This window comes from Palaemon carinicauda, chromosome 35 (assembly GCF_036898095.1).
Source record: "Palaemon carinicauda isolate YSFRI2023 chromosome 35, ASM3689809v2, whole genome shotgun sequence".
In the NCBI taxonomy this organism is placed as follows: domain Eukaryota; kingdom Metazoa; phylum Arthropoda; class Malacostraca; order Decapoda; family Palaemonidae; genus Palaemon; species Palaemon carinicauda.
Genome location: NC_090759.1, coordinates 71,396,745 through 71,415,560, shown reverse-complemented (window position 1 = coordinate 71,415,560; position 18,816 = coordinate 71,396,745). Strand labels below are relative to the sequence as shown.

Genomic DNA, 18,816 nt, shown 5'->3' with positions numbered 1-18,816 from the left:
AGGCTTGCAGGACTCTATATGAGGCTTGATATCATCTCTTGCTTTAAAAAAAGGGAGCAGAATAATTTAGTTAGTTAGAGAAGGTGGAAAGTATATGGTGCTTCTGAAACTTTCAAGCATGTAAGCATGTGATGTTTGGGTTTGCGGTGTTTTATTTTATTTCTTAGCCAACGAAAATAGATAATTCAGATTATTAAATAAAAGCTTTTAACTGGTTTACCTTTCTTTAGGAGTGGATTCAGCTAGCACCAATGACTAAATGCTCGATAGCTAGAACAAATTTGCTCCGAAGTCTTGTAAATATTGTATAGTTTTCAAAACATTTTCTTGAATAACAAGTGTCGCCATCCCATGATGACAAGGACAACGGGTGAATGATGGCTGGTGTAAAGTTTGTAATAACTTTGCTAGGTTTTACCTTGAAAGTCTAGGGTTCTTGTAATGCTTTCCAGAATTGTGACAGTTAAGATATTTAAAAGAAAAAAAAGTACTGTATTAATTTACCAATATTTACTACTGTATTTATTCGTGTTAATGCTTTTTTTGAGGGATATTGATTTTATGTAAAGGCCTGTTAATATTGGCGTAAGAATGTTCGATTAATTTAAATTTGGCTCGGCTGTCAAGTAAAGGAAAATATATGGACACCTGCTGATTATACAATGCAGGGTATTTGATACATTTATCTTAATACTTGCATCATTTCTCACCTGTTTATATATCATTCAGAGAATAAAAGCTGTATTTATTTTACAGATCATTAACCAATGTTTTTCTTTCACAGTAAAGACAACTTTACCAAGACTATAAATACCACAATTAAATGTGAAAAGGTTGGGCAAACACAAATTAATATAAAGTTTATTGGGTTTCACATAAAACTGGTAAAAGGACAAAAAAGATAGGTTCAAAGAGAAAACGATTCTTTATACAGAATTGCTTGGTAGAGTACCGTGATTACATTTTTGAAGATTTATTCTGCAATAAATTATAATTGATCACAAACTATAATTAGGATAATTATGCAGGATTTAGCATTCATAAATTTAAATGTACAAAAATTTTTAATACTGATAAAAGTGGAAAGAAACTAATGACCAATGTTGTGAAGATTGACAAGAAAACCACAGTGGAACATGAAGTAGAAAACAGCAAAAAGGTAAAATAAAAAGGAACATAATAAGACCTGATAAAACTACAAAAATTAATTGGAGAAAAGTAAATACAAACAGCAATTATCAGAGGTTTTGGCAAGACACCCAACTACCCGGTACAAAGATCACTGCACGCTACTTTTCCTTCTCGAGTAATATTGGAAAAGTACATTACAAATCATGGCTATGACAGATCTCTCAAACAATGAGAATAATCCATCACTTATCGCTGAGTAGACACTGAACAGTTTGGTCTATTAATTAATAGCTAAATCAGATCACATCAAAACTCTTAGCTCATAGGTGTGGCCAACTTGTTTCATATCCTTATTAAGTAAAGCTGAATTTAATAAACATATTTACATCTTCACTACTCTACCTTCTACTATACAGCAAGGGATGTTTATAATAAATTATGACCACAAATATCATAGATTATGGAATTAATGCATTTATTTGACTGGAACTTTTCAAGTATTCAAATACTATAGTGGAATATAAATTAATAATGTATTCATTCAGAAGTGATATAAAATTATATTGTGATTTGAGTTTGATAAATTTTCAATCTGAATAAAACATCAATGAGATTTGGATTTCTGGAATTTTGGCTATATGACTCAATTGAACCCGGAAGTTAAACTACGAACGAAACACGAAAAGTAGGCTATAAGGTGTGTGCACCCAGGGGTTGAAGGGACTTGGCAAGACTATAAGTAAAGCCTCCATACCTCACAACTGTAATGTGACAAAAACAAATTACAGTACTCTCTTCATTGACTTCAGCCTCAACAAATTAAATTGTTACTTGACAATACTGTGACAAAAACAAAGCAGTGAATTCAAAAACATACTTTCTCCATTAATTATTGCCATAAAAAAAAGAAAAAATCAATTGTTATACAGATCTTGGGAAACTAAAAGTAAAAATATTTAAGAAGTAAAGTATAGTAGTATCTGGATGTACAAAACCAGTTTCTTACTGTCCTGGTTTTGATACTACAGAAACTAAAAGTACAATCTTACCGTTAAAATTTCCAAAACACTTTAAATCACGTTTCATTATTTGATTTATTGTTTCAGCACATTTAGTAATTCAACCTTACTGATAAGCAAATTCCTTTAACACTCAGAATGGATTTAAATTACTTAATGCATTTAACACAAGAAGAAAAGGATACAACGGAAACTTTTCACACTTACACACAGTATAAGTAGAGCTATAGATTCTGTCTCAAAAATATATACTTTGAATATTTAATACCTTAAAAGTAGAATTATTTTAAAATGTCTCAAGCTGAACCAGGTGGATACAAACACTTGTTGATAACTTCAAGTAGATGAGGGTTTTCCAAGGCAGCAGCTACACGCTCTTTGTCTGCTAGCTGTTTGTTAATTGCTTGCTCGGAGGCATGAGTGCCCGGAGTAATTCGTACATCCACTTTGAATCTGAAAAAAATGAATGAGTTTAATTAACATTCTTACTTGAAAACACTAATCTTTAAACAACGTAAGTAAAGATGGTCTGGAGTAGAAGTGAGATTCTGTTGACAATGGTATCAAGGTAAGTTTACTTTTCTCGTGCATTTTCCACCTGTATTGCAATTTGGCTTTAGTCTATGACTTTTCACTTGATTTATAAACTTTCTTGATTTCCTTCCTTCCTGACAAACTGTAACTAACTCCTATTATTTTGATTTCCTTCCTTCTGACAAACTGTTCCTAGCTCCTATTATTTTAATTTCCTTCCTTCTGACAAACTGTTCCTAACTCCTTTTATTTTGATTTCCTTCCTTCTGACAAAATGTTCCTAACTCCTATTATTTTGATTTCCTTCCTTCTGACAAACTGTTCCTAACTCCTATTATTTTGATTTCCTTCCTTCTGACAAACTGTTCCTAACTCCTATAATCTTGATTTCCTTCCTTCTGACAAACTGTTCCTAACTCCTATTATTTTGATTTCCTTCCTTCTGACAAACTGTTCCTTACGCCTATCACCTATCCAAATTGTCTCAACCTTTCAGATGTCTGTCAACTGCCTTATTGTTGAATGATCTTCCAACAAAACTCCAACCATGAACCTTAACGTGTTTGTAACACGTTTTCAAAATGTAACATTTCTTTTTTGTCAGCAACTTTGTCTGTGCTTTAAATAATAAAGGCCTTTTGATACATGCAATAAATTTTTTATGCTACCTAACAAAATACTACTTTATTAGTAGCTTGGCGTTCCTCAACATTTTATCTAATCTCTTGCCACTCTTCTGTACTATACCTCCATAACTAACTTTATTGCACAATGCAACCCCATCCTCAACATCATGATGCTATGTCTCCCTCTTACGATCACTTGCTCATGCAAAAGCAACTTCACTTCAATTAATAGTTCTGAGTTCATCACCAACACCAATCCTTTACCGTACTGTATTTCAAACTCGCATTTCTTAATGACTTCTTTCATGGTATTCCTTTCTTCAGTTTTTAGTAGCTGTGGACAGGAGAGAACTTTTCAGGTTAAATGTATGAACACCAACATTTATCTCAAAACTCTCCATTTTTGTCCATCACTGTAGTTTAGATCTTGTGTTAGGATTGACATTGGTCTTAGTACTTGGCTTTTATAATGCTATGTATTTTTTTATTGTTTTCTGTCAAACACCTCAATACTCCCGTATTGGGTCATTGTATAAAATTCCACCTATAACTTCTCTGACTTGAGGCCTACCAAACAATTCCAGATATCAATAATTTTCAATTAGCACTTCTGTATCAAGTATGTATATTTCATCCTAACTTTCATACTAGTTAGTACAGTAAACAGTATCAGCCTTCCCTTTGCCTATCATTAAACAGTCTCGAAATTGTCGAGTTCTTTTATGTCTTTTACCATGTTTTAATATTTTTACGTCAGCTCAGTGATTAGTCTTTTACCACATATTCTCTCTTCCCCATCTAAATTGGAGTTCCTCATGGTATTGCTCTTTCCATTTTCTCAAATCCATAGTTGTTCCAACACGAATAAGGTTAAAAAGGAGTAGCGAACTCAGAATGGAAAAGCAGTGACACAAAACATGAATAAATGTATAATACAGAACAGAAATCAAAACTAATGCACTGTATACAGTAAACATACCTGGCTGGGAGAGCCTGGAGAAGCTTCAAACGAATGCTCAAGCCAATGAGGGAAGCCATGCTACAATGTGGAATGGTGGGAGTGAAATGTACCATCACAGAGTTCTGATCATCACATACTTCACACTGCCCTTCTTCAACCTTGAATTATAGAAAAATATAACAACATGGATAAGGAAATGTTTAGACAAAGTCAAATTGATTGAAATTTTGCAATAAGCTAATGCTTTAAACATAAAGGAAATTGTTTACCAAATTTCAACAGTAATTGTAAAATCTTACCTGTGTTATGAAATCAAGTAGTGTACATCAGTTATTAACATTAACAATTCAAAAATTATTAGTCAGGTTTTATTTTGTCTAAATCAATCTCCTGATTTTCTTCGTACACTGAACACCTAGCGACAACTAGAGTACTGTAGTTCTCAACCTCAATTCAATTCCAACAGGAGTTAATTATTTCATAAGAAGTGGTAAGAACTCACCACATTCAATTCCTCCAATGATAGAGGATGTTCTGGATCCCTGATATTCCGTACCAGATCAAAAACTTCTCGAGAGTCAAAGGGATCATACACTTCATCATCCCAGTCGGTAGGCAACTCTAATCTCTGTCCAGCTTTTGCAAATATGTGAGGATTCACATTCTCTAGGCGATCTTTAGTGGCCATCTTAATGGTAGTCTGAAAATGTAATACTGTAAAACCAGTTAGAAGGAAACTGAAGACATTATATGAAGCTACTGTACTGCATTTCAAAATAACTCTTCCAAAACAACTCTTATAAAAACAATGAAGGATGAGAGAAACTCACCACCAAAATATATAGACAGTAATATTCAGGTTGTGAACTCTGCAATTGCAGTCCTAAGAGTCTGGGGAATATCCAATTTGTAAGCGTCTTCAGGAACTCTTAGTTGTGATCGAACAATCTGTGAAACGAATAAAAAAAGATTGCATTGGTAACATATATATTGCTACTTTAATTTTGAAACAAAAAACTGACAGCATGAAGAAACATGTCAAAGCCATTAGTTTCAAGCACGCAAGTCCACTGGAAGGAACGAAAACATGGTTTTTCTTAGTTTAAGGAGTAAACATCGTAAACCAATTTACTAACTGCAAAAGGCTACCATGTATTCATTTATTTTTATAAACAAAACATAAACCACCTTTTTCCCACCTGTATGGCTCTATCCTTGAGAGAATACACTGGAATGATAATGTACTCCGTCACATGACAGGGCATAACAGGTCCTAAAATCCTGGCACCCTGCAAATGGAAAATGTTATTGAAATGTCGAGATGATTATGACCTGAAGATACAAAAAATGGAAAAGTATAAACTCCCAAAAAATCATGCACCATAAAAATAACTGTTATCATTCTAATATATATGGGATATAACAATATTCCACCAGCTCTTGGGCTTGCAGGTTGCACTAGATTCCAAGAGCATAATGAAAGCTTAAGTAACACATACTTGATGGACCTTGATGCTCATGGAGGTGTAAACCCAAATGGCACTTTTCCTTTGTTTTTTTATAAAGACAGACGATTTCTTAGCAAAATAATTCCATTGTTTTGCGCAAGTTAGCAAGAAGAGGAGCTTTAAGCACTTGTTGGAGAATTGATAATGTTACTCAACTATGTAAATGTGTTTATGGTAGTTCATATCCAACTGATTACCCCCCAATTTCCATCTAAAGTTTTTGAATGTCTTGGCAAAACGTCTAAATAGGTTTGCTGAAGGTAATCATCTGTTGCTTAGTTTGCAATTTGGCTTTTGTAAAGGCCTTGGAGCAGGTGATGCTCTCCTTACAATTGTGGTCAGGAAGTTTGTATGATTGGCTTGATTTTAGTGCTGCCTTTGACCGTGTTAATCATGAGGCCCTTGTTTTCAAACTCAAACAGTTGGGAATAGGCATAGGAGATGATAATGATAATGAATAGAGTGGAGTTGATGAAAAATGTAACTACAGTGCTGAATTATAAACTACAATTACTGTATATTTGAGTATGTATAAAACTAACATAAGTCAAATCCTGTACCACAGTCACGGTGAAGTTAGAGAGGATTAACAAAATGGTCTCTTAAATGTGAAATTAACTAAAATGCCCAATAAAATGCAAATTCAATTCTCAAACAACAGAATGAGTTTCAAAAGATGAGAAGATGTGCAAATTTAGCTTCTGTTAGCATCTTCTATTCTACACTTATGAAATTTTTCCACCTCACGTAGGCAACACAATTTTGTTCTAAGTTGGCTTCCAATAATCTTTAATCAAATATTATTAAGACTTATTTAATGTACCTCCTTTGTGAATATTTAATAGGAATTAGCAAAATTATTAGCAATTTGCATAGAATAGTGTCATAAAATAGTATACCAAGTACAGTATTGACTTAAAAGCTCAAGATAAAGATGACTGGGGAAATCTAACCGAGGACCTTTGCGTCAATGATGGTGTCATAATTTTCATGAGTTTACTAAAAGCAGGAAAAGCGCCAAATTACGTAACAAAGATCAATTTAATGATTTATCAATCACATAAACACACATACCTCATTCCAAGGTCTGGGAAAATACACTTCTTCAGAATTAACTACAAGTTTTGCCTTAGTTTGAGCGTCACGGAATATCCAAGGATGGGAAACATACGTGTTGATCTTATATGAACTGCCGGGTCTTAATGTCTGAAACACAGAGGATTAATTTTAAACTACTGTATAACTTTTTAAATAAAAGCTTTAATAATCATAAAACACCTTTATTTCATAATAAATGGCTAACCGATTGATTGATTGATTGATTTGAGGTTTTCTGGCATCCTGACATCTAAGGTGATTGACACCGAACGACACTCGCAGAAAGTTTTGCAAATTACTGTACTCAACACATACAAAATCTAAAATAATTCTCCCGTTCAATTAATACAAACCTTATTTGTGGAATGATCTTCCTAATCGGGTGGTTGAATCAGTAGAACTTCAAAAGTTCAAAGTTGGAGCAAATGCTTTTTTGTTGACCAGGCGGACATGAGTCTTTTTATAGTTTATTTATGACATATTTGTTTTTGATGTTGTTGATAGTTTATTATATGACATGTCTGTTTTGACGTTGTTTCTTATTTTAGAATGATTTATTGTTAATTTGTTCTCTTCATTTACTTATTTCCTTATTTCCTTTCCTCACTGGGCTATTTTTCCCTGTTGGAGCCCCTGGCCTTATAGCATCTTGCTTTTCCAACTAGGGTTGTAGCTTGGATAGTAATAATAATAATGATAATAATATTTATAATATGTAACTCACATTAATAAAATACAGTACAGCATGTGAAAACTGTCACAGTAACTCCAATACATTGTGCTTACCCTTAATTATATATCTTAGAAATTAAGTATTTTATTTATGAGTGCAATATCTAAAAACATACTGCTATTCACACTTAATACTTACGGTGTATTTCTGTCTTCTTCCTTGATATGTCAGCCAATACACGTCAACAGACCTCTGGGTGTGATTCATAAAACGAACAAAGCTATGTTCCTGGAAATAAAAATGAAAAAAACCCAATTTTTTAGCTACAGTATTAACTTGTATTTTAATTTCCAAATAATGCCGACTATAATCAGCATACTTCCGGTCCTTTAATCTTCTTACTTAGCACATTTGAAGTACGGTACTAATATTCTCAAGACACTAATTATAATTATTATTAATAGGTAAGCTACAACCATAGTTGGAAAAGCAGGATGCTACAAGCCCAAGGGCTCCAACAGGGTAAAATAACCCAGTGAGTTAAGAAAATACAGAAATAAACAAACTCTAAATAAGAAGTAATGAATAAGGAATATAAAGTACCGTAACTTGAGATCAGTAACAACATTAAAATACGTCTACTTTATATAACTATGAAGAGAGATTTATGTCAGCCAGTTCAACAAAAATCGCTGCAAGTTTTGAACTTCTGAAGTGCCACCGATTCAACTGCCTGATTATGAAGATCATTCCACAATCTAGTCAGAGCTGGAATAAAACTTCTAGAATACAGTGTAGTATTTAGCCTTATGACAGAGAAGGCATGACTGTTAGAATTAACTGCATACCGAGTACTACGTAAAGGATGGTAGTCTGGGAAGATCTGAATGCAAAGGATGGTTAGAATTATGAAAAATCTTATGCAACATGCATAAAGAACTATAGTCAATTTATTTTAGTGAGGCAGATTTGATCAGACTCGCAGGGGTGCCCTTTTAGCTTGGAAAGTTTCCTGATAGTTGATTGGTCGGAAGTATTTGGACAAAAATACTTCTGACCAATCAGCTATTAGAAAACTATTCCCGAGCTAAAAGGACAGCCCTGCGAGTTGGTGCAAACCTGCCTCACTAAAAAAAATTAACTATGACTTAACGACAGTGTAAATGTAGTATTGTACATTATTCATACTAAATACGATGTTTCCATCTATATATTGAAATACGCTCATGCCAGCAATTTTACAGCTCTAAATTTTGAAGATGAACATGAATCTTCCATACCCTGGAGTTCTGGGATCTCAAAAGCCGTTGTTGCCGGGCAGGCTGTACCCTGTTTTCCCACTGATTTGGTTCAGGATCATCTGCCATTACATATGCATCCTGAAAGACATGTGTTTTCTTTATCAAATGATAAACTTTGTTCTTGTACTCAAAACCTTGCCTGACAACAAACGTGAAACTTCAATGCAGCTCTGACCCTAAATACCATGACCCATACCATTCCTTGGAATTTAATTTTTTGGCCAAGAAAATCTTTACATTCTTTGGTTAAATATTGTTTTTTTTTTTTTTTTCAAATAAATGGAGTTTTTATGATAAAACAAAGTTTTATGAATACTTACCTGACAGTTATATATATATAGCTGATTTGCGAGTTATGTATGCAAGGTGAGGTTACACTTTCGGTAACCTCACCTTGCATACATCACTCGCAAATCAGCTATATATATATATAACTGCCAGGTAAGCACTATTCATAAAAATATTGTTTAAGTTTTAATTACCCTACGTACAGTAAATGGCAGGTATGAAATATTTGTACTGTACTGTAACTTCGGAAACTGAAGTATTTTATATCTCATTAATGATTCTATGATATGTAGTACTGTACCTTCTCTGAATAATACTTAAAATGTCTGGCTCAACTCTTCCAAGCTCTAATTTTAATAAAAATAAAATTCAACATGCATATAAAGAAGAAGATGTAAGTTGAGAAATGTTTATACAATACTATGACTACATCCGTTCAAAAGCACAATAGCAAAAACTTTTTTCACAGTGGATTCTAAATTACAATTTCTATACTATGAGTGAAGTATAATAAAAAAAAAAACAACAACAAAACCTTGGGATATAACTAACAAGAGAAAATCTACTACAGTGTGTACTAAATCATGCACATACTGTACTGTATTTGTACTAACTTATACAATCACCTACTAAAGCAAAGTCCCATCCACTATATATATTTTGATGTATACAGTACTGTACTTTTATCGCCAAATACAAATCATGATAACTGTATACATGTGTATTGCAAGTATATCAATCACAAAATTTTTCACCATTTCTAGCCTGCCAGATAACTCATCACTAAGTCTTCTTGATATAAATTTGAAACATTTAAATCCATAGGAAATTTACCATTACAATATTGACATATTTACTACTGAATATATTGTTAGCCATCATAACAAACTCCATCATCTTTCATTGGGGTAGTATGAAATTAGATTCTGGGAAGGGCAAGATGACCAGACTAGCAAGTCACACAAAATGAAAAATGTTATTTTCATTAGTAAAATAAATTTTTGAATATACTTACCCGGTGATCATATAGCTGTCAGCTCTGCTGCCCGACAGAAAAACCTAAGGACAAAATACGCCAGCGATCGCTATACAGGTGGGGGTGTACATCAACTGCGCCATCTGTCAAGCAGGTACTCAAGTACTCCATGTTAACACAGAACCAATTTTCTCCTCGGCCCACTGGGTCTCTATTGGGGAGGAAGGGAGGGTCCTTTAATATATGATCACCGGGTAAGTATATTCAAAAATTTATTTTACTAATGAAAATAACACTTTTCAATATTAAACTTAGCCGGTGATCATATAGCTGATTCACACCCAGGGGGGTGGGTAGAGACCAGCATTATATGTTTACATTAAGAGCTAAGTATTTTGTATTTCATTTTAGCAGTTATTCAAAATAACAAACATAAAATCAATAAGTACCTGGTAAGGAAGTCGACTTGAACAATTACTCTGCATTTTTAAGTACGTCTTCCTTACTGAGCCTCGCGATCCTCATAGGATGCTGAGCGACTCCTAGGAGCTGAAGTATGAAGGGTTGCAACCCATACTAAAGGACCTCCTCAAAACCTCTAATCTAGGCGCTTCTCAAGAAATGACTTTGACCACCCGCCAAATCAAGTAGGATGCGAAAGGCTTCTTAGCCTTCCGGACAACCCAAAAACAATAATAAAACATTTCTAGAGAAAGATTAAAAAAGGTTATGGAATTAGGGAATTGTAGTGGTTGAGCCTGACCCACTACTGCACTCGTTGCTACGAATGGTCCCAGAGTGTAGCAGTTCTCGTAAAGAGACTGGACATTCTTAAGATAAAAAGATGCGAACACTGATTTGCTTTTCCAATAGGTTGCGTCGATTATACTTTGCAGAGATCTATTTTGTTTAAAAGCCACGGAAGTTGCGACAGCTCTAACTTCGTGTGTCCTTACCTTCAGCAAAGCTAGGTCTTCCTCACTCAGATGGAAATGAGCTTCTCGTATTAACAGTCTGATAAAATAGGATAAAGCATTCTTTGACATAGGCAAAGATGGATTCTTAACTGAACACCATAAAGCTTCAGACGGGCCTCGTAAAGGTTTTTAAATAGAACTTAAGAGCTCTTACAGGACATAAGACTCTTTCTAGTTCATTTCCAACCATACGATAAGTTTGGAATATCGAACGAAATTGGTCAAGGCCGAGAAGGCAGCTCGTGTTTGGCTAGAAAACCAAGTTGTAGAACATGTAGCCGTTTCGGATGAGAATCCGATGTTCTTGCTGAAGGCATGAATCTCACTGACTCTTTTAGCTGTGCCTAAGCATATCAGGAAAAGAGTCTTAAAGGTGAGATCTTTCAGGGAGGCTGATTGTAGCGGTTCGAACCTGTCTGACAAAAGGAATCTTAGTACCACGTCTAAATTCCAACCAGGTGTAACCAAACGATGCTCCTTCGTGGTCTCAAAAGACTTAAGGAGGTCCTGTAGATCTTTATTGTTGGAAAGATCTAAGCCTCTGTGACGGAAGACTGATGCCAACATGCTTCTGTAACCCTTGATAGTGGGAGCTGAAAGAGATCGTTCTTTCCTCAGATATAAGAGAAAGTCAGCTATTTGAGTTACAGAGGTACTGGTCGAGGATACGGATACTGACTTGCACCAGTTTCGGAAGATTTCCCACTTCGATTGGTAGACTCTAAGGGTGGATGTTCTCCTTGCTCTAGCAATCGCTCTGGTTGCCTCCTTCAAAAAGCCTCTAGCTCTCGAGAGTCTTTCGATAGTCTGAAGGCAGTCAGACGAAGAGCGTGGAGGCCTTGGTGTACCTTCTTTACGCGTGGCTGACGTAGAAGGTCCACCCTTAGGGGAAGTGTTCTGGGAACGTCTACTAGCCATCGAAGTACCTCGGTGAGCCATTCTCTCGCGGGCCAGAGGGAAGCAACTAGCGTCAACCTTGTCCCTTCGTGAGAGGCGAACTTCTGCAGTACTTTGTTGACAATCTTGAACGGAGGGAATGCATATAGATCTAGATGTGACCAATCTAGTAGAAAGGCATCTATATGAACTGCTGCTGGGTTCGGGATTGGTGAGCAAAATATTGGGAGCCTCTTGGTCATCGAGGTTGCGAAGAGATCTATGGTTGGCTGGCCCCAGGTGGCCCAAAGTCTCTTGCATACATCCTTGTGGAGGGTCCATTCTGTTGGAATTATTTGTCCCTTCCGACTGAGACAAACTGCCATGACATTCAAGTTGCCTTGGATGAACCTCGTTACTAGTGAAATGTCTAGACCTTTTGACCAGGTGAGGAGGTCCCTTGCGATCTCGTACCCTGTCAGAGAGTAGGTCCCTCCTTGCTTGGAGATGTACGCCAAAGCCGTGGTGTTGTCCGAGTTCACCTCCACCACTTTGCCTTGAAGGAGAGACCTGAAGCTTTTCCAGGTCAGACGTACTGCCAGTAGCTTCTTGCAGTTGAAATGCATTGTCCTTTGATTCGAGCTCCATAATCCCGAGCATTCCCTACCGTCTAAAGTCTCACCCCAGCCTACGTCCGATGCGTCCGAGAAGAGAACGTGGTTGGGAGTCTGAACAGTCAGGGGAAGACCCTCTCTAAGGTGATATAGTCCTTTCACCAAGTCAGACCAGACTTTATCTTTCCAGAAACCGGGATCGAGACCGCTTCTAGCGTCTTGTCCTTTTTCCAGTGAAAAGCTAGATGGTATAGAAGAGGACGGAGGTGTAGTCTTCCTAGTGACACAAAAGATCCACGGATGACAATGTCCCTACCAGACTCATCCACAGCCTGACTGGGCAGCGTTCCTTCTTCAGCATCTTCTGGATGGATAGCAGGGCTGGGGGTTGATCGTCTTGTTCAGCAACGTCCTCATCAGAGGGTTCCTCATCCGAAACTGATGAGGAAACGGCAACGGAGTGGGCAACGTCTGACTCGCTAAATCCGGTCGCACTTTTGGATGCGTGACGGAGCCGGACGCAATATCATGGCACTGCTGCACAGTCTGTGAACTGTCAACAACCATGGGTGCGCGAGGAAGTACAGCGTCAACCCGAAACTGTCTAGACTGTCTGGGTTGTGCAGTCAACACCCTACCGGGTTGCTGAGGTTGACGCACTGCGTCACAACAAGTCACCTCTGCTGGTTGTTGAACGTCTTCCTAGTGACACACTGAACGTCAACAACCACCTCCGAGCGTCGCTTAACGTCAACGTGCGACTGGCAACCCACACTGGGTCGCATCGGTGGAGGAACCACCTCAACTGGCAGACGCGAGTAGGATACCTCAGCGTCAACAGGGCGCACAACCAACCGGTTGGAAGGTTGTTGGCCAGAAGGTTCTTCTCCGTATTGAAGTCCTCTATCAAGGACACAAGCTTGGACTGCATGTCTTGCAGCAAAGCCCATTTAGGGTCTACGGGAGCAGGTGTGGCAACAGACGGGGTTAGCGACTGAGACGGAACCATTTACCATCCCTGGAAGCCTTGTTATGTGTGACATAATAGTACAGCAAAACTTCAAAGGCTCGACAAAAGTTGAGAAGTAGACCTGTAAACAACTTGGAGCGTCTCCTGGCTAGGCGCCAGGGCGAGTCTACCAGAATTGAGAAGTCTATCTGGGCAGAGGCATGAACTCCCAAGCCGAGAACTTCTCTCGTGTCCTAACAGACTCTCGCTCTATAAGCCAGTTTAAAAGAAGGGAAATCAAAGGCTGTATCCCTAAAACTCCTCCTGGTGCAAAAAACCAGTCGCCTAGCCAACGTAACGCTCTCTAGGAGAGCGAGAGAGCACTAGCTTAACAACAACGGCTTCGAAGTAGTTAGGCCTAGTGTAAGTTCTGACGTTAGGCGAACGAGGAGCAGCAGTTACAAGATCCGGACGGAGATCCTTAAAAAATCATCATGATTTAATTAAAGTCCATAGGAGGCTAAGCAGCTTAAGGCTCCTCTCCAAATGACAGAGTCCTCAAAGGAATATCAGTAGGAGGGAGAACAGCACTTTCTCATCTACAGGAACCTTGTCAGAAAAAAGCTAGGTTATCTCAGTGAGGGTCTCACTGGTGCATTAGCAGCAGACCAGAAAGCAACGTTATGTAACTGCTTGACAGTCTGTGAACTGTCAAAAACTGAACTGTCAACCACAACAGGTGCGTGAGGACATACAGCACTGGTGCATTAGTAGCAGACCAGAAGGCAACGTCATGTAACTGCTTGACAGTCTGTGAGCTGGCAACAACCATAGCTGTGTGGGGAAGCAAAGCCTCTAATCCTGACTGACTAGTCTGCTGCGGGCGAGTAGCGGTAACCACAGTGGGTTGCGGAGGTTGACGCACAGCGTCAAAACAAAGCAACTTAACTCCACCCTCCTGTTGTTGTGGTAACTCGCGAACGTCAACGGAGGGTAGCGTGCGTCTGTGAACGTCAACGTGCGGCTGGCAGGGTACACTGCGCATGGGTGGTGGAACTCTCACAGGCGGAGTGCGGGAGCAGGTAGCGTCAGCGTCTACTGTACGCACAACCATGGTTGGTTGTAGGCTAACGGGTGCAGCGTCAACCTTCTCCGCACGATACTCCTGCATAAAAGATGCTAACTGTGTCTGCATAGACTGTAGCAAAGACCACTTAGGGTCTACAGCAGCAGGTGCGGCAACAGACGGTGTTACTGCCTGTTGCGGTACCACTTTGCCTCTCTTAGGAGGTGTGCAGTCATCGGAAGACTGCAGCGAGTCCGAACTGACCCAGTGGCTACACCTGGGCCGTTGGACTTGCACGGAAGGGACCGACTTGCGCTTAATAAGCTGCGAGACCTTGGTCCAAGGTTTCTTACGAGAAACCTCTTCCGCAGACGAGAAGTAAATGGGCTCTCTCGTCTTTGTGTGGGTGGGGCGATCTTGGATAGATACGCCCGAAACCACGGAGGGAAAACGTCTGTTCGTTGATCAAGGCCTGACGAACCCATAAGTCGTTCGACATTACTTCTCCCCTGGGCTTGGGAGCTTGCAAGAGGTCCCGGACTAGGTGAACGACAGGCACGAACAGACGAACCCTCGGACGCAACACTGTAACACTTTGCGCATATCACTTTATCACTTCGATTTTCTGTTTTGCACTTATTTCACTGAAATCGAAACTTTTACTGATTTCTACCTGAAACACGCAATTCTACCCTTCATTAAAAGGTAGTAATTGCGAAAACAGTCGTATAATGCAGCTCATTAATACTAGCAAAAACAGAAAACATATATAAAGATAAAGAATTCAGTGGCTGGGAAAGAGACTAAACACTAGTTCAAATAAACTACGTTTACAATCTCTCACCGCACATAGCCTGGGGACAAGAATAAAACCCTAGAAACGTTTTACCTTCTTCCCCGTACAGCGACTAGGGAGGAGAGTAACACGAGAACAACGTTACCCGCTTGAACGGAACGTTTTTTCTCCTCTCTCTCCCTCCGTCTCTATCTCTCTCTCTCTTTCTCTCTTGATTTCGCACCTGAGAGAAGAGCCCAATTATATATCGTCAAAACATGTTATTTGGCTAAAGGAAAAAACTGAAAGGTTTTCCAAATAAAAAGTTCCTTTAATTTAGAATTTAAACCATTTAAGCTAAGAAAGAATGAACGAAACGTCAGAATCGATTTACTCTTACTGCAAAGTGAAACCGTGATACACTCTCTCTCTATCGTAACGATAGAGCGCATGTTGAACGTCCTGAACGTCAACAACTGCGTAGTCTAAAAACCAAACGTTAGTTCATCTTTGAAAACAGTACGAGACTATCAAAGAAATTCTTTCATAAAACATTAAATTTAAAAAGTTTTAAATTCTTTAAAGGCTAAATACGATATAACGGGCTCAACGTTGATTAACTTCGGTTCCAAGTTAGGACCGCCTACTATCAGGAAAGGTCGCATATAAACAAAACATAAAAATTTATTTTTATATGTTTATAATAAATGGAAAGTTAATCTAAGAGGCCTAATACAGGCGGAGAGATATAAAATATATAGATCTATAACGTGTTAAGCAAAAATACTAAAAACCTAAACACACTTCTGTCTAAGGGAAGGGTCGGCCATTTAAAAGTGAAAGAGGGTCCATACTCTCATTGTCACCATAATTAAATCTATCCAAAACGAGTTCAAGTTTTGAGATGAAGATAAAACCCCTGCATAGCGAAAGCTCAAAACTAGAATAGTGTACTTCACCAAATAGTTGTGAAAACAAATCCAGTTAGTAACAGCGTATTTAGTAGGTCTTGCCAGTGGCACGACAGAGAGAAAATTGGTTCTGTGTTGACATGGAGTACTTGAGTACCTGCTCGACAGATGGCGCAGTTGATGTACACCCCCACCTGTATAGCGATCGCTGGCGTATTTTGTCCTTAGGTTTTTCTGTCGGGCAGCAGAGCTGACAGCTATATGATCACCGGCTAAGTTTAATATTGAAAAATAGGCGACGTTTCAATATTCTTCTAAGAGTTCAGTAATAAGAGAATTCTTTGAATCAGAGATGGTGACTCTTATTGGTTCAGACATAGGCATAACAGAGGCTCACCGGTTAGGTTTGCGAAGGTTAGGTTTACAATACATGAGTATATTTCTGCAGTAGCTTTCATGTTCACCTCCCATCTCTGATTATCATTCTATAATTTGGATGCCCTTCGACATCCAAAATAAACTATTCTGATATTGCAATTAGATTTATGCAAAATTTTCAAAACAATTTTAACCAGCATATTTCAATAAATCTCTACTATTACATTAGTATGATGTCCATAAACATGATTCGCCAGGTAACGACAACCGAGGTAATCAAAAAAGATTCCAACTACCGCTCTAAATTTTCCTAAGTTCTACACACAACCTTAATATATATGATGACTTGTAAAAAAAAGTTTGGGAAAAAAATATTTACCCGTGTACCTTCAGTATTAAATATAGCAATCTCACACCCCTCATCACAACCTAACCTAAAATAGTGGACTTACTTACCAGGAGATACCCTAATATATACAAATATATATCTGCTTTCCCACCATTTACGAAATGGCTTTTCATCACAACTATCAACTTTGGTTTTACACTGTGGCGTCCATTGACGTTTGTCTAAACAGAGGACATCTATCTGGTATCTCTGAAAACTACTGGTGGTGTATCTATGATAGCGGCCACCAGTACGTGGATATCTACCTGGTATCTCTATAAACTACGGAGCTTTTGTATATCGGCGACCAGTTCCTCACACGTTAATTAAAAATAGACATCAACTAACTTAAGCTTCCCCCCTAACCTAACCTACAAGCCGTGTCCTTACCTACTTACTTAACAGGGGGGCTAATGACCCCTCTTACACTTTTCCGTATTCTAAGTGAGACATAATACATACAGGTGTCCCCCATTATTGTAGGATATAGATATATATATATTTCTTAAACTATTCATTTGCGACAGGAACGAGTGTCATTTTCGAAGAGAACGTAATTTTTTCTATAAGAAAAAGTAGTTTTTTTCCTAGGCTACATTGCCCTATAACAGTAAAATAATACCGGCCGCTATCATACATACACCCCAAAACTACTGGGGGGTATATGTATAATAGCATCCACCTGTATGTACGATGACGCCTGACTTAGAATAGAGAATACCAGAAGTCTACGGGGGGTCAAAGGGGGGCGTTAGCTCCCATTATGTAAGTAGGTAAGATAACAGCTTGTAGGTTAGGTTAGGAGGAAAAGTTTGGGTTAGTTGATGTCCATTTTTAATCAATACGTGAGGAACTGGGCGCTGTTATACAAAGGCATCAACTACGGTAAAGTTTACCCCAACTACTGGTTTACGATCGTAATAGGTCGGAAAAAACACATTCCTCACAGAAACAAACAAAAAAAAAAACACATTCCTCACAGAAAAAGAATTCACCAACTACTCTATCTTCAATGACAAGTAGCAAAAGTTCTGACAATAACATACCATCAGCAATAACCAGCAGTACCTTACCACGTACTTTCACCACTATGGCTAGTGAAGATTTAATAAGGTCATAGATTTAATAAGGTCATTGCGTTGCGTAATCTATTTAGTGAATAGTGTCATCTTAGCTGGGATATCAATCAGGACTTGCCAGACTACTTAAAGAAAAACACCTTAAAATACGTATATAGTTAAACGGTTACCTCTGATAATAAATTGAGCATAATAGAATATAATTAAACTTGATTAAAATAGTTCTTAACTCACTCTGCCTTGTAAAGAATTGCTGTGGAAGGCGTATTATTATTGGTGGAGAAACAAGGTTGTAGGGCACTGGTGCCACTGGGTTCTTACGACACTTAAGTTAATGCAGTTGAAGGTTACTACTCCGGCGTTGGTCTCTCTCTCTCTCTCTCTCTCTCTCTCTCTCTCTCTCTCTCTCTCTCTCTCTCTCTCTCTCTCTCTCTCTCTCTGTTAATGAAAACTACATTTTATTTTGTAATGTTCAATTATTTTGAAACATTGAATTTAATTGGGGTATTTTAATACTCTCTCTCTCTCTCTCTCTCTCTCTCTCTCTCTCTCTCTCTCTCTCTCTCTCTCTCTCTCTCTCTCTCTCCCTCTCTCTCTCATGATAGGTGGAATCACATATTTTATTATGAAGGAATTGGAGATACACAGTTTACATTCATAATCATATTTCATTATGATGGGATTATGG

General features: G+C 38.0%; 2 protein-coding genes across 3 annotated transcripts; both read right to left on the bottom strand.

Annotated features, from left to right (window-relative positions):
- Positions 1-1,565: 1,565 nt before the first annotated feature.
- On the bottom strand, positions 1,566-5,011 carry galla-2 (MIP18 family protein galla-2). The gene is made up of 3 exons (XM_068359297.1): positions 4,774-5,011; positions 4,290-4,429; positions 1,566-2,603 (listed from the first exon to the last, which is right to left on the bottom strand). The coding sequence occupies exons 1-3, from the start codon at positions 4,957-4,959 to the stop codon at positions 2,447-2,449; spliced, it is 483 nt and encodes a 160-aa protein (XP_068215398.1). The 5' UTR covers positions 4,960-5,011; the 3' UTR covers positions 1,566-2,446.
- Positions 5,012-5,082: 71 nt separating this feature from the next.
- On the bottom strand, positions 5,083-18,494 carry Vhl (von Hippel-Lindau). Of its 2 annotated transcripts, none has more exons than XM_068359296.1 (6): positions 18,363-18,494; positions 8,831-8,929; positions 7,749-7,838; positions 6,854-6,985; positions 5,471-5,560; positions 5,083-5,219 (listed from the first exon to the last, which is right to left on the bottom strand). In XM_068359296.1, the coding sequence occupies exons 2-6, from the start codon at positions 8,915-8,917 to the stop codon at positions 5,127-5,129; spliced, it is 492 nt and encodes a 163-aa protein (XP_068215397.1). In that variant the 5' UTR covers positions 8,918-8,929; positions 18,363-18,494; the 3' UTR covers positions 5,083-5,126. The 2 variants fall into 2 exon arrangements, with proteins under 2 accessions (XP_068215397.1, XP_068215396.1); XM_068359295.1 differs by lacking the exon at positions 18,363-18,494 and adding an exon at positions 18,096-18,114.
- Positions 18,495-18,816: the final 322 nt, after the last annotated feature.